Source organism: Dermochelys coriacea, chromosome 8 (genome assembly GCF_009764565.3).
Source record: "Dermochelys coriacea isolate rDerCor1 chromosome 8, rDerCor1.pri.v4, whole genome shotgun sequence".
NCBI lineage: Eukaryota > Metazoa > Chordata > Testudines > Dermochelyidae > Dermochelys > Dermochelys coriacea.
In genome coordinates, this window is record NC_050075.1 from 56,714,116 (window position 1) to 56,729,308 (window position 15,193).

Sequence of the window (15,193 nt, forward strand, 5' to 3'; positions counted from 1 at the left end):
TGCTGATTGTTCCCTTTTGAAATAAAGGAAATTAATGCTGTGTTACTGCTCATGTGGCTTATATTTCAATTGCAAGTAAACAGTCTGCAGATTCTGTATTAGTTTAAACTCGCTAATTTCAGCAAGGTACTTATTAAGCACTTGCCTTACATCCAGCATTTCGGTAGTGCCCTTAAAGTCAATGAGACTATTCATGTGCGTAATTGTAAGAGCATATGTAAGTATCTTGCTGAATGGAGGATTTAGTATTGCTGATACTCTGTGGCGCCAGCTCACTGCTGCCATATATATTTCTATATAGGTGAAATTCACTCCTGTGCAGAGGACTTGCACAATGTCTCTGCAGTATTTAAATCCCACTTAAGCCCTCAAATAAAGCTTCTGGAGTGATGCACTAGGCCATGAGTGGGACCGCTGTACTGAAGCCAATTGCACCAATATAAAATCTTTATCTTATGTGCAAGGCAATGTCTTTTTATTGACTGTCACATTTGAATTAGAGGGATTTTTTATTTGCAAGGATATAGGGTAATAACATGTTTTGTGATTCTTTTATTAAATACATTTTTCAAGAAAATTAATTTTGAAAATTAACATTGTAATTAAATGAAAAATAATGTTTAAAAATAATCAGGAATAGAAACTTACTTTTCTTCTCTTAAAACTGCCCCCCAAAATTCCAAGGACAAATATTTTGCTGAAATAGAGTTACAGTATTCATAACTCCATTTAAATAACATTAGCATGATATTGTTGGAATAAAATAAAGTTGGAAAGATGGGATTTTCAGACTGACGAGTATAAAACAAATGTAAATGCAGTCAGGAAATTAGAACATTTTCTATTTTAAAAAACTAAAAGCTGCAAAAAGGACATGTTCAGTTAAGATTTCAGCACTAACTTTGACTCTACCCCTTTACTTCTGACCAATGTCCACTCCTCCTTCTAACTTTCAGCGATGGGCTAAAGACCTGCCTTATACGCTATATCATAGGAAACTTCATACTGGGTTATGACCTTGTAAACCTACCAAGTAGACACTGGAGACTACATCCACATTTTCCATTATGGTGTGGTTCAGAGATCTCAGCATATAACATAATCTTCTGCATATGATCCACATACAATCCCTTATCAGTTCGATAACCCACTTTGTTCAACACATCAGATAAGATGTATCAACTTTCCATATCTTCCCTGAATACAATCACAGACCCTATAATCTATGCCTTCACAAGATCAGCCCATTATTCTCCTGTAAAGGGTATGGGAATTTAAGTTTTACAAAATAAAGCCTATTTTAATCTAATCCATATATGTTGCAGGAAGGACTTAAATTTCTTTCATGTGGCAATTAGTGGGTTTTTTTCCACTTCAAGGCACAGTTAAGGATGTGATCCAAAGGTAGCTGAAGTCAATGGCAGACTTTCCATTGGGATCACATCCCAAGACTGCTGTTGGAACTTTAACAGAGTATTTCTGGACTTTCTGAGTCCAGGTTTTGTTTTTAAACTACAGTGTTCTTCTGCTATCCTGATTTTCAAACATTTGTTTGTAAACCTGATCTCTGAACTTCAAGACTTTCAAATCTGTGGATAATAACAATATACACATGGTGTACATGGAATTCTCCACTTACACTAGTGGTAGAATTTTGTACTCACGTTGAACAAATGTATTGACCACACAGGACCCACATATTTAAATTTTAAAACTATAAGCCAGATTCACTAGTTGACTCTGGTTGCTGTAGGCCTCTTCCATGTCACAAAACAGCCATAAACCTGACTTAATAACCACTGCTTTGTGTCACTGAAATGACACAAAACATCTGGAGAGTAATTGGTGGATATGACCCAGACATTTGATCACATCCTTTTGCCGTGTTGTAAGATCAGGAAATTGTGTTCCCTGCAATGACTATGCCACCCAAAGAAAGCCAGTAACTCTCTCCTGCATTTCTTTCAGAGTTGTTGGTATCAGCTCTGCAGAAGAAACATGGAATCCTGAATTCAGATCTCAATGAGAGGAATATATTTACAAATATTTTGTTTTAAAGCGCAAATGCAGAATAGGACCAAATTTTGAACTATTTTGTCTTTAAATTAATTTGTGATTGGGAAGGCCCCCCACACAAAGCAGTATTTTAATCTGCACAGCTGACCAGTTATAAATCAGACCTGTCTGACATGAAGAGGGAAAAAATCCTATTCTGAAGGAATCTTTTTGGGATTTCTCAGTAATGAAAAGAAAATATTGCAGAAAGAACAGGAATAAAAACAAAATCAACAAAAAGATATAGTCCTCCTGTTCACCCTGACAAGGTAAACTCCAACTTAGTCAGCTTTATATTACAGAGCAAATGTCCTGAGAATGATTTGCTTTAAAATTCCTGAATCTGGAATTACTCACTTCCCATACAGGGAACAAACTGTGGGTACATTGATAAGGCTTTAGGGAATTGTAGAAAAGGGGATGAGAGCAGGATTGGCTTTAATCACAGTATTTCCAGATACTTGCAAAAGCTGAGGATCAGTGCATGGGATGTGAGAGATGTTTTTAACTCAACCATTTGGCAGCACTCAGGAACTCAGCTTTGTTTTAGTATTTGAGGGTCTTTGGAAGTATTGTTTGCTGACACTGCGGTATGTTCTATTACTATATTTCTTTCTGCAGTTCCTCCGAGTGTTGTTGGTACTAATTTTGAGAATTTGACTGTGGTGGTGAATAATTTCATCTCCTTGACCTGTGAGGTCACTGGCTTCCCACCTCCCGATCTCAGCTGGCTCAAGAATGGAAAACCTATCAGCTTGAATAATGCTCTCATTGTGCCTGGTGAGGAATCTGTAAATTATGGGGTCTCATCCTTTCCTTTTCCATAGATAAATATGACAGCAAAATGTATGGAGCCAAATTTACTCCAGGTGTAGCTCCATTAAGTGGAGTTATACAAGTAATAAATCTGGCCTCCTACAGTTAAAATATTTTAGAATCTCTCTCTTTTGATTTTGAATGGGGTCACTATTAAAAGAAACAATCAGACTGGAAGGATTGGAAAAAACAACTGTTTGTGTTGGTGTGGATCAGACTGTTGGACAGCTCATATAGCACAGACTGTTTCAAAGGAATGATGACTGATTGAGACAGTCACTCTATCAACTAAGGATCCAATCCAAATCCCATTTGTCTACATGGCAAAAAAACAGCCACCCTATCACTGACTTCATTGGGAACTGGCCCTTCAACTCAATCCTTAAGAACCTTGCTAATTCCCCGGGGGAATTCATTATTTCTTAAGGGTTTCTAGGACAAAGGTACTGCAGGGACCTTAGACAATAAGGGCTGGGAGCATCTATCTGGGAGTAAGTGGAGTAGGAATTGTCACAATTCCAGGGTAACTGCACCTGTATTCCCCCTCCATGGTCCACCAAGGGCACCCGCTTTACGCTTCTGGCTCCCGCTTGTAACCTCTCTTGGGAAGAGACCCATGTTTCACTCCGTCCTGACTGGGGAATTTAAGACTGCACAGCTTCTTGCCTTATGCTGTGATATCCCCAGCAAGCCAGACTGCTTAAAAGGACAGCACCTCTCCGAGGGCTATGACCAGTGTATTGCCTACAGCTATAAGTTACCAAACAACTTCTTTAAGCAAGCATGTTTTTTCTTAAAGTAAAAGCATTACAGAGAAAAATTAAAACAATAAAATACTCTGCATGCATGCTAAAAAGCTTATGAGAGGTTACCCTCAACTCCAGTTTAAGGCTCTGATGGTTACACATTCATCTCTCTTTGATCTGGAACCCAAACCAAGCTTGGGCAGGTCAACCATCTCTTTATACAACTTGGGCCTTTGACCTTGATTTTCTGTAACTGGTAACCAACAGACAATGACCCTCTCCTCAGGGTTTAGCTTCAAAAGATTGTGTTTTTGCATAACTGGAGTTGGGGAATTTTGTATGAACTTTTCCCTAGCCAAAAGTCCATACATGTCTGACACATTTTCTGTATAGTCTTTGAACTCCCAAGTCTCTCATCTGTCACATTTCCCCCCTCACGACCTTACATGCAATCCTGACCCACAATAATACATAAGATTATACAGTAAGGGTTTTCAAGGATATTACAGGAAGTTGTCCTATTTGTCACAGGAATCATGTCAGGAAACCACCCTAACCTACACCCAACCCTCCACTTCTGATGCTGAAAACTAGAGAACCTAATGCAACCCAATTCCCTGCTATGGATTCCGACTTGACATGCTGGAGATGGATTGGCTGGGGTGGATGTTGTAGGTGTATGGGAAATAACTGACATGTAATTTACTTACTGGCAGCTGGGATGCAGGCCTGTGGCCTATGGACAGATATATCTGGACAAAACTAGTCCGCAAATGGGAGAAGTCATGTTAGACCAATAAAGGAAGGAGGGGCTTGTGGGGGAGCTAAGTGGAAAGGCAATGCTTGTGTTAGGAGGGAGGAAGTAGCTGCGAAGGAAAAGAGGGTGAAGAAGAGTATTAATGGGTCAAATTCTCTGGTGAAAGCTCCATTGACTTCAGTGGTGTTTCACCCATTTACACCAGCCGAGAATTGCACCCAATAATTGTAATTCACTAAGGATATTTCTGTAAGGGTTAGGCAGCGCTAGTCAGCAAGAGCAGTGCTGCTCTTTAGAATCTTATGCTAATCTAGTGCCTAAATTGCAGTTCGTAGAAAACGTCATTGCAAAATTTCATTTGAGATTAATACAATAACAGAATAAATCTAGAAGTCATTTTAGCTAACTTTCTCTCTTTGGATCACTTTAGGTGGTCGGACTCTGCAAATTTCTCGAGCCAGACTCTCAGATGGTGGTGAATACATTTGTATAGCCAGAAACCAAGCTGGAGAAAGCAAGAAAAAGAATTTCCTTACTGTTTATGGTTTTTTTTCACTATCACATTAAATAATATTTATTACTATGAAATGAGGACATCTTCCATTTTTCCTTAGGTTGATTCCCCCCCCACCCCACAGAACAAGGAAAAAATTCTTTTAACTTTTTCTCCAGTCCCCCCGAATATTAAAGACCACAGTGGAGCATCTCTTGTAGTGGTGACTGTGAGACTGGGAATTCCAGTGACCTTAGAGTGTGAGTCCAATGCAGTCCCACCACCTGTTATCACATGGTACAAGAATGGAGGCATGATCACACAGTCTGCAAATAGAGATTCTAGCAGATGGACAAATGCTACAAATCAAGAGTGCTGAGGTATACTAAATTAGTTTAATGCACACCTTGTCACTATTGTTGACCAGTTATTTTTGCTCTTTATAGGTCTGACCCAATGACCATTGAAGTCAGTGGGAGTCTTTCCATTACATTCAATGGGCTTTGACTCAAGTTCTGATTACAAATGGCAGAGCCTTTTTAAAGTCTAACTATAGCAGAGCCCATGTCCACTAGTGCATTCTAGTGTTAAAAAGTCTATTGTTATCTTCAGGAAAATTGACCCAGTACATAAAAATTCTTTTTCCATTTTAGGTGTCTGACACTGGCCAGTATGTGTGTAAAGCCATAAACATTGCAGGGCGAGATGATAAAAATTTCCATCTTAATGTTTATGGTGAGCATATACCACATTATCTAAAGTAGAATTGAAAAAGTCAGTTTACTGAGGAATTTGGTAACTACATTATTTATGCAGCTGCTGTTCTATTTAATAGTGCCACCAAGTATAGAAGGCCCTGAACAAGACTGGATCAATGAAACGATCAGTAACCCTGTCGCCTTTGCATGTGATGCTACTGGAATTCCTCCACCAACACTATATGGCTAAAGAATGGGAACATCTCGGTAATGTTTTTCCTTCCTGTTTTCACTCTCCTCCCTCCCCCTCTCCCATTTTCTTTCCTATAATAGATCATAGTGTGTCTTTCCTGTGGTGTTTTGAGGGTCATATTCTCTTGTTTCTCCTCCCTCTTTCCCCATATTAACTATCCCTTATATGAACTAGAGCAGGATGAAATCTTTTTAAATTTTTGATATGTTGATGAATTTTTTTCACAACGTGTTTGCTGTTTCTGACTAGTTCTAATACTAATCAATTCTTTCTTATCTGTGTGTTTTCAGAAAATTCTGACTCACTTGAAATACATATTTTGTCTGGAGGAAGTAAGCTGCAGATTGCTCGCTCTCAGCATTCAGATAGTGGAAACTACACTTGCATTGCCTCAAATGTAGAAGGAAAAGCGCAGAAGAGTTACATCCTTTCCATTCAAGGTACAGTATGTGTGTGCACTATACAGAATCATACTTACTGGCTACTTACACTGGCATAAAACTGGTATTAAGTCCACTGAAGACAATGAAGATGATTTACCTATATAAAACTGGTATAACGGAGTGGAGAATCAGTACCATTATTTCTATCAGGCAACTAATAGCAAAAAATAAGGATAACAAAACCTTGCTACAATGTCATTCAGAAATTGGTATGCAAAAGAATATTCTCTGCATCTGATTATACTGCAGTTTGAAAATAGTATGTTTATTTGCTATATTGCACAGTGTTTTCATATGGTTGTTGCTGATCACAGAAACTGTCTCCATCACACTGGACCCTAATGCTAAACGAATCAAAATGTGTGTAGAACATTGTGGAGCCCGAAAGAATTTCAGGAGCAACAGTATGCTATGGCTCTTTTGCCAGGTGATGTTTGATGCCAAACGGAGGTTATAAAGGAAAACTGTGACACGTGATCTTTGAAAAAATAATCAGTGGAGTAACGGAATAACGGTTAGGACTGAGTAATGTGTCACTACGTCACCAGGGATGCTAAGCATTTGAACATGTGCTTAACTTTCAGTGTGTGAGTAATCCTGTGAACTTCACTGGAGCTACTCACATGTTCAGAGTTAAGTATGTGCTTAAGTGTTTGCTGCATCAGGGTATTCAATAGATTTTATTTGCATTGCTATTATACATGCTAAAGGTAGCATTATCTATTATCATCAATCTGCTGAACATGAACAGGTTATTGTACACACTGGAAGGATTATGAAGTTGATTTTCTAGTCACCTTTGTAAACATCCCATCAGGAGAAATATACACATATCCTGTTAATTTGATCTAATGGGAGAAACTCCATTGAAATAATGGAGTTACTCCTGGTTTACCCCAGTTTAACTGGTTAGAATTGACCCCTCTCCAAAAGTTCCTCCAAATATCGTTGGATCTGAAACGCCAAGTGAAGTCGGCGTCCTCCTTGGGGAAAGTATCCAGCTTGTCTGCAATGCCAAAGGAATTCCCAGACCTGCTATTCAGTGGCTTAAAGATGGAAACCCAGTTACCAGAAATGATTCACAAAGAATAAGGCAAGTAAAAATAAAACCCTGTGTTCTCTCAGCCTATAACCTCCTCAAGGCATAGGCAGAAGAATTATAAAACTATGAGCCTGAACAATCTGACTTAGTAAGTGACATTGTTCTTTTCTGTCCTTAATTTCTATAATTCTAAGATATTTTGTTAATTTATGTAGATTTTGCTTATCTGTTTTGTTTTACATAACGCATCTAGCTAACCAAATAGTGTTACAGATGTTGTTTACCCTCTCTTCTGCTACTTCACTATACACAAGGTAGATATAATACATACATGATTTGTGAGACACATACCAGACCCTAAGGACAAGCCATTTGGTGCTGATACAGCTCAGGGTATGGGGGGCACAAATGTTGCTTGTAGGCCATCTTTAGTCTTTGCAATTGTGGGGATACCAGGTCCAATCCAGAGGCACAATTTAGAGTACCCCAATGGCCTATACAACTAGATACACAAATCTGGGAAAGTGACATGATATCTTACTCAAAGTTTGTATTTTTATTTTTACATTTTTATTTTTATTTTATTTTGATTTAGTTGGGGTTGGTCCTGCATTGAACAGGGGTTGGACTAGATGACCTCCTGAGATCTCTTACAACCCTAATCTTCTATGATTCTATCTTTTAAGTATTTCAGAGATTGGCACATAATATCCCTAAGGTTCTCATTTAAATAGTTGTTTCTATCAGATGAGGTTTGAGGTGGGAGCTGTATGTAAAAATACTCTGAGAATGATGGACACATTTTGACTGCAATTAGGATGGAACTGAATCCAAATGGAAGATAAAACAGTTCAATCCTGAAACCAGAATTTTATGAAATAAGTTCATAAAAATAGATTTAAAAACAAATTTCTCTGGGAGCTAAAATTTGAATAGAATAATAGATTTTAACTGAATTTCCATAGAAAGTGTGTGGGGAAGTAACTTGATTGAAATGTATGCACTAGCTGTTTATTTACTTGTTCTTATAACCTGGCAAACAAACTCATTGTATTCTATGATCTTTTTATAGAGTGACTCCAGATGGCAGCACCTTAAATATTTTCGGAGTGCTCACATCTGATATGGGAAAATACACTTGTGTGGCTTCTAATCTTGCAGGAGAAGAGGATCGAATTTTCAACTTGAATGTATATGGTGAGTTCTTAAATGTAACAAACTGAAGTCTGACCTATTATCCTGACTTTGTTACCACTCACATGATAGGGCCAAGAAGTGACTGCATATGTAATCTTATGTATCTATATTCATGTGTAGTTTATTGATGTAGATATCATGGTGTGTTCGACATAACATACTGCAGAGGGCCAAAATGATTGAAACCATTGCTGAGTAATACATTTTGGGATAAACAGAAATCAACTCCTACAGTATATTCCATAACAAAACAAATCCACCCAAAATGACTTTTTTTTTTTTTGGTGGAGAAAGACACCATATGGGCCTAATTCAACACTTCATTACTCCAGTTTTACACCATCTTAGCTCTGTTGATCTCAGTCAAGTTATGCCCTCTTAAAATTAGAGTAATGCAGAAGTGAAACAGGTTTTAAACTTTGTTTTACTTGGGATTTAAATTAATCCAAACAATAATCTGAAATTATTTGGTACCAGATCCTCCTGATTTAACGTCACAATTGAGGAGAATAAGACTAATCGTCCTCTGCCTAGCACAGTGTGTAGCCATTTACACATGTAAAATGAGTGTCAGGGCTACCAGTTGTGTGAGCGAACAGAGAATTCTGTTTTTGGGAGTATTTTACACTCATTTGGCACAGGAGTGAACTACCCCAGGAGCAGGACTGGCAAGAATCAGGCCCATTTGTGTGGGTAGGGCCAACAGCCTTCATAATGAATAAAAACCTCTTAGTGGGAAAATATGGCACCATGTACCTGTGGGGACAAATGTGATAAATTATGGTGAAGTCTGCAAGCAATTTCTGTTAATCTAATCAAGTAAATATTACTACGTGCACTTGATTTTTAAAAATGTAAATGTTTATGTAAGTTAGTTGGCAACCAACAGACCTTCTGATATTTGTAACTGTGGGTCACAAGTTTGGACACGCTGTTCTTGCTGAATCCTGTGGGAATGTCTCGTGAGATTCTTTTTTGGTTAGAATAGCAATATCTGTAACATCTTGCAGTTCAGGATAAGGTGAGCTACGATTAGAACAGGAATAATTTTGAACAGCCAATTTTAACACCCCTCTGATTCACCTATTATGTAATTTAGTTCCGCCAGCAATTGCTAATAATAAAGATGAAGCAGAGAAACTAACTGCCATACAGGATGCCTCCATAAACATTGAATGTACTGCTGTTGGCACCCCACCACCACAAATAAACTGGCTTAAGAATGGACTTCCTCTCTCTATCTCATCCCAGATTAGGTTGTTGTCAGCTGGACAGATTCTCAGGTGAGTTTTCAGTTATTTAAGGTATCTAAGCTAAATTCTGCCCTTAGTTAACCCTAATGCAACTCTGCTGAAATTGGTGTAGGCCAGAGTAGAATTTGGCCCTCTGCAATCATACTCTGTCATATTCAAAGTGGAGCAATACATTCCATGTGGTAGCCGTGGGTAAGATAACTGCAGCTGTGTTCTTTTCAGAATTGTGAGAGCTCAGTTGTCTGATGTTGGTGTGTACACTTGTGTAGCATCTAACAGAGCTGGAGTGGACAATAAACACTATAATCTTCAAGTTTATGGTAAGTTTCTTTGTGATATTAAGTGAAAGAAGTTGCATTATGTAGTTAATTTTCTAAGTATAACAGTAGAAGGGTAGAAATCTTCCCCTGATTGAAACTATCTGGATAATTAAGAATTTTGCCTCTCAGAGGATGAATTCTGTTTATTTTCTTACCAACACAAGATTGAAGACTTTACTAAGTACATATTTGGCAGATGCTTTATATGGAAACTTTAAATTTTGCTAACATTTTTGCAAGGTAAGAGGAGTTGAACTTTAAACCCTCTTTACTTTTTTTAGCTCAGATAATGTGTTGTAGATTTTTCTTCATTGAATAAATGTGGTGCATTATTTCTACTTGAGTTGTAACACACACACACAAGTGTAAGAAACCTAGAAAATTTAGTTGCTTAACAGGGCATTTATTTTATTTATATTAAGAATTAGCGTTTGAGGGTATTCCATAATTATCATATCTTTTTCTCTGCAGTACCACCAAGCATGGACAAAGCAGGAGAAACAGAGGAAGTGACTATAGTAAAAGGCAATCCAACTTCTATGATGTGCTTTACTGATGGCACCCCCACCCCCAATATATTATGGCTTAAAAATGGACAGTCCCTAAACCTTGGAACCCATCTGACTATAAGTAATCAAGGAATGGTCCTTCACATTTCAACGACGGAGACTGATGACACAGGCAGATTTACCTGTATAGCATCCAATGAAGCAGGGGAAGTCAACAAGCACTTTACCCTGAAAGTGTTGGGTAAGTGTTAATTTTACATTCAGACAAGATGCAAATATGCCTAAAATAGAGACAATCATTTAAAAGTCTTTAGAAATTTAGAACATTTTCAGGAAGTAGTGCTCATGAGATAGTAGGATTAAAGGGACGGAATTTACCTTTGAGTGGACATGGTGAAAATGTATGTTGGTATTTAGAGATTTACAGGTAACAGCAACATGCTAAATATAAATCAGCATCTTGATGTACAGAATAATTTGCTTTAACTGGGTAACTTTGGTGTAACAGAATTAAATTCAATGGGCTAGATAATCAGCTGGTGTAAACTGGCATAGCTTGACGAGGTTATACCGATTTACAGCAACTGAAGATCTAATACAAATTCTCTTGTACTGTATTGTGTAGTCTACCCAAGGATACCAAAACATTTTACACGTACTAATTTAGTCTCACAACACCCATCTTACAGAGGAAAATATGATTATATTTCGCTTATGTTGCTAACCTGAGGCAAAGAGAACTCATGTGAGTTGATCTATGTCACACAGAGTCGGTGACTGAGAGGAATAAAATATATCAATCTGGAATCTACCACTCTAATCATTTGATTGCCCATCATGTTTTATAAATCTGAATTTTTATGTTAGTAAAGAACATGAATTGTCTTTCCTTCCTGCAGAGCCCCCTCATATCAATGGATCTGATAAACCAGAAGAGATATCTGTGGTTGTTAACCACCTACTGGAGCTTTTTTGTATGTCTGCTGGCATTCCAGTCCCCAAAATCACATGGATGAAGGATGGGCGCCCACTCCCACAGAATGACAATGTTCACGTCCTGAGAGGAGGAGAGGTCCTTCGAATAGCCAGTGCTCAGGTGACTGACATGTAAATTAAGCTTGGCTTTGCAAACCCTCTATTGTACCATCTACTATACCATCCCTCTATTGGTTAAAGCCAAGGTCCTGACAACTTGTGGCAATTAATGAACCTGCAACACGGAGTAGGAGAGTTAATCAGTTTGACTGGCCAAATTCTAAACTGGGTAATGACCTTCTGCCTATACAAAATTGCCCCTGCAGTTGCAGCTGGATAACTTATTTTCACTTTCTACCTCATCATTTTGAACCCTGACCCAGCTGCAGGTGCATTGATACCATAGTTAACACTGTGATTTGGCACTTCCCTCTTCTTGCCCCAGCTACTCTTGAATGCATTCCAGAATCCTTTGAACTGCCTTCAGTGGAGCTTCCTGAGACAGCAGGGCAGACAGCACAGGGGACTCTGATGTGCATCTTCCCCTTCTGTCTTAATTTCTGTATCTACCCTGTTTTTCTCCTCTTTTCCATACCCTTTGGCTCTTCTGTCTATTTTTTTTGTTTTTTTTCTATTGACTGTGATTCCTTCCCCCTTGTTTTACACACGGATGGACCACAGCGGCAAGCTAACTAGGATTTACAACCATTTGTATTGGCACTAGGAAAGGAAGTGGTCTGAGAAATTAATAAAGACCATATAAGAAAAATTTCAAATCAACTCAGACAATTTAAACTGAGACTTAAAAAAACCCCTAGAAAACTAAAACCACATACCCTAATCCAGGGGTGGCCAACCTGAGCCTGAGAAGGAGCCAGAATTTACCAGTGTACATTGCCAAAGAGCCAATATGTCAGCAGGCCCCCATCAACCCCTCCCTCCACCCCCCCTCCCAGCATCTCCCACACCAGCAGCCCTCCCCAAAACCCCTGACAAAGGCGCCAACTCCATGGGTGCTCCGGGGCTGGAGTGGGTGCTCTGCACCCACCCAGCCAAGCTCCCCCTTCCTCTCCTCCTTCTCCCCCGCATGAGCATGCTGCGTCCCCACTCCTCCCCCCCCTCCCAGCGTTTCCCCCCCCCCACCAACTGTTTGGCGGCACTTTGGACTTTCCAGGAGGGAGGGGAGGAGCAGGGACGCAGTGCGCACAGGGGAGAAGACGGAGAAGAGGCAGGGCAGGGACAGGCACTTGGGAAAGGGGATAGAATGGGGGTAGGGGTGGGAAAAGGGAAAAGGCGGGGTGGGGCAGGGACTTTGGGGAAGGAGTGGAATGGGGGTGGGGTGAGGGCAGTGCAGGGGCGGGAAGAGGTGGTGCAGAGCTGGGGCAAGGGTCGAGCACCCACCGGGCAGAGAAGTCAGCCCCTATGCCTCCAGATCAGCTGATTCGTGGTGTGCAGGAGGATTGGGGGAGGGGACAGGAAGGGGTGGAATGGAGGCAGGGCCTGTGGCAGAGCCAGGGGTTGAGCAGTGAGCACCACCCGGCATTGGAAAGTTGGTGCCTCTAGCTCCAGCCCTGGAGTTGGTACCTATACAAGGAGCCACATATTAACTTCTGAAGAGCCGCCTGTGGCTCCGGAGCCACAAATTGGCCACCCCTGCCCTAATCACTCTGAAGACAGCTGGACTTCAACTTTGTAGTTCATCATGGGAGGACTAATTTTTTGTTCTTGCTCATATGATAAACCCCTTCTCTCCCCCGCAAGACTTTACACAGAGCAATTTATGAGGAGCAGAAGATATAAAGATGTTAGTAAATATCTGATACCTCAAATAATTCTCAGGGGCAGAAGGATACATTTTACAAGACTACCTATGTAAAGCCCAGATTGTGAGAGGTAATTGCATTGCTGTGCAGGAGCAGAGAGAGGGGAGAGCCAAAAACCTTCTAGGCAGGCAAAGGGGCTCTTCATAATAGCAGTCTATGTGCTCCCTTGCTCTGGAGAGCATAGGCACTGTTAATGCTACCTTCTCTCAGGGAGCAAGATGCCAAGAACAGTTTGGGGAGGAGATGGAGTTCTATTTCCTCCCCTCCATCCCATAGTGGCCCAGTATATGGGCTGATGCATTCAGAGAACAATCTATTCCATCCTAATGGATTGTTCATTGCAGAGAGCTGGACCAGAAGAGAATGTATCTGCTCGAGACACATTAGCCCTGGTGCTTTTTCCTGGAATGCTGCAGCTGCACACCACCTCTACAAAGGGTTTGACCTGATGGCCACAATCTACCTCAAATAAAATAGACAAGCTTTCAAATATTTCTGGTTGCTTACTCTCCCAGGAATCGCTAGTCTAGTTTCTTCTGTTTCCCTTGTGTTTTTTAATCGATATCTACTATCAAAGCCAACTGCGAACATTACTACTTCTTTTGCTGTTTAATTGAATTGGTCCCATATTCTGAAGTTTCTACTAAAGTTATCTGGATGTCCTTTAGGTGGAAGACACAGGAAGATATACATGTTTGGCATCTAGTCCTGCAGGAGATGATGATAAAGAATATCTAGTAAGAGTGCATGGTAAGCTTGATTTGGAAACAATTAAAGCATTCTTTAATACTATAAGCCTAATACTGCATTGTCTACTGCTTTTAAAAGCTAGAAAAAGTTATCCAATGAATAATGCCTGACAAAGAAAAAAAATCTTTGAGTACCATTTTCAGTGATCTTATCTGGTTTTGGACTGCATCTGTCATCTCCTTTCTAGAACAGAAGATCCAAGGTCTAGGTCCTAAGTAAGGACCTCTGTAACAAAGCAGATCTTTTTTTAGAGGAAGTGGAGTTGGTAGTACCCTTTAAGGTGCTTTATTTATTAGTCCTTCCCTTTTACAAATTAACTATACTTAAATTAAAAAAGGAAAAGGATAAACAAATGAAAGGAAACATTGATATTACAAATTTAGCAGATAAGTGTAATAGCATTAATGCAATATACTTAGACTTCTATAACATTTTGATTAGGAGACTAAAATGATACAAATCAATTTAGAACATTAAATGGATTAAGAAATGGCTGATAGGTACCAAAAATGTAATTGTAAATGGAGAATCATTGAGTGGATGTTCTAGTATGGTACTGCAGGGATCAGTTCTTCACCCAACACTATTTAACATTTTTAACAATGACCTGGAAGAAAACAAGAAATCATCACTGATCAAGTTTGCAAAAGAAACAAAGATTAGGGAATAGTAAATAATGAAGAGGAGAGGTCACTGATACAGATCAAATTGAATGCTTGGTAAGTTGAGTGCAAGCAAACAGGATGTGTTTCAGTACTGTAACATGTAGAGTCATGCATCTAAGAACAAAGAATGCAAGCCATACTTACAGGATGAGGGATTCTATCTTGGGAAAAGACTTGGGGATCACACTGGACAATCAGCTGAACATAAGCTCCCAGTGTGACACTTTGGCCAAAGGGTTAACTAAGGTGAATCTTCAGTCGAGTAAAAAGATTATATGTCTTTTTTCCACCGGTGTGACCACTCCTAGAATATTACGTCCAGTTCTGATGTTCACACTTCAAGAAGTATTCTGGAAAAACTGAAGAGGCTTCAGAAAAGAGCCATGAGAATGATTAGA

General features: G+C 39.5%; 1 protein-coding gene across 1 annotated transcript in view; it reads left to right on the forward strand.

The window, feature by feature from the left end:
- Positions 1–15,193, forward strand: part of HMCN1 (hemicentin 1) — a 340,371-nt gene that overhangs the window by 266,248 nt on the left and 58,930 nt on the right. Inside the window, 15 exon segments of the mRNA XM_038414308.2 lie at positions 2,677–2,835; positions 4,805–4,918; positions 5,047–5,194; positions 5,196–5,247; positions 5,521–5,602; positions 5,703–5,805; positions 5,807–5,832; positions 6,109–6,258; positions 7,195–7,354; positions 8,376–8,500; positions 9,600–9,783; positions 9,976–10,073; positions 10,545–10,823; positions 11,482–11,678; positions 14,049–14,130. Coding sequence (XP_038270236.1) covers positions 2,677–2,835; positions 4,805–4,918; positions 5,047–5,194; positions 5,196–5,247; positions 5,521–5,602; positions 5,703–5,805; positions 5,807–5,832; positions 6,109–6,258; positions 7,195–7,354; positions 8,376–8,500; positions 9,600–9,783; positions 9,976–10,073; positions 10,545–10,823; positions 11,482–11,678; positions 14,049–14,130 — 1,959 coding nt within the window.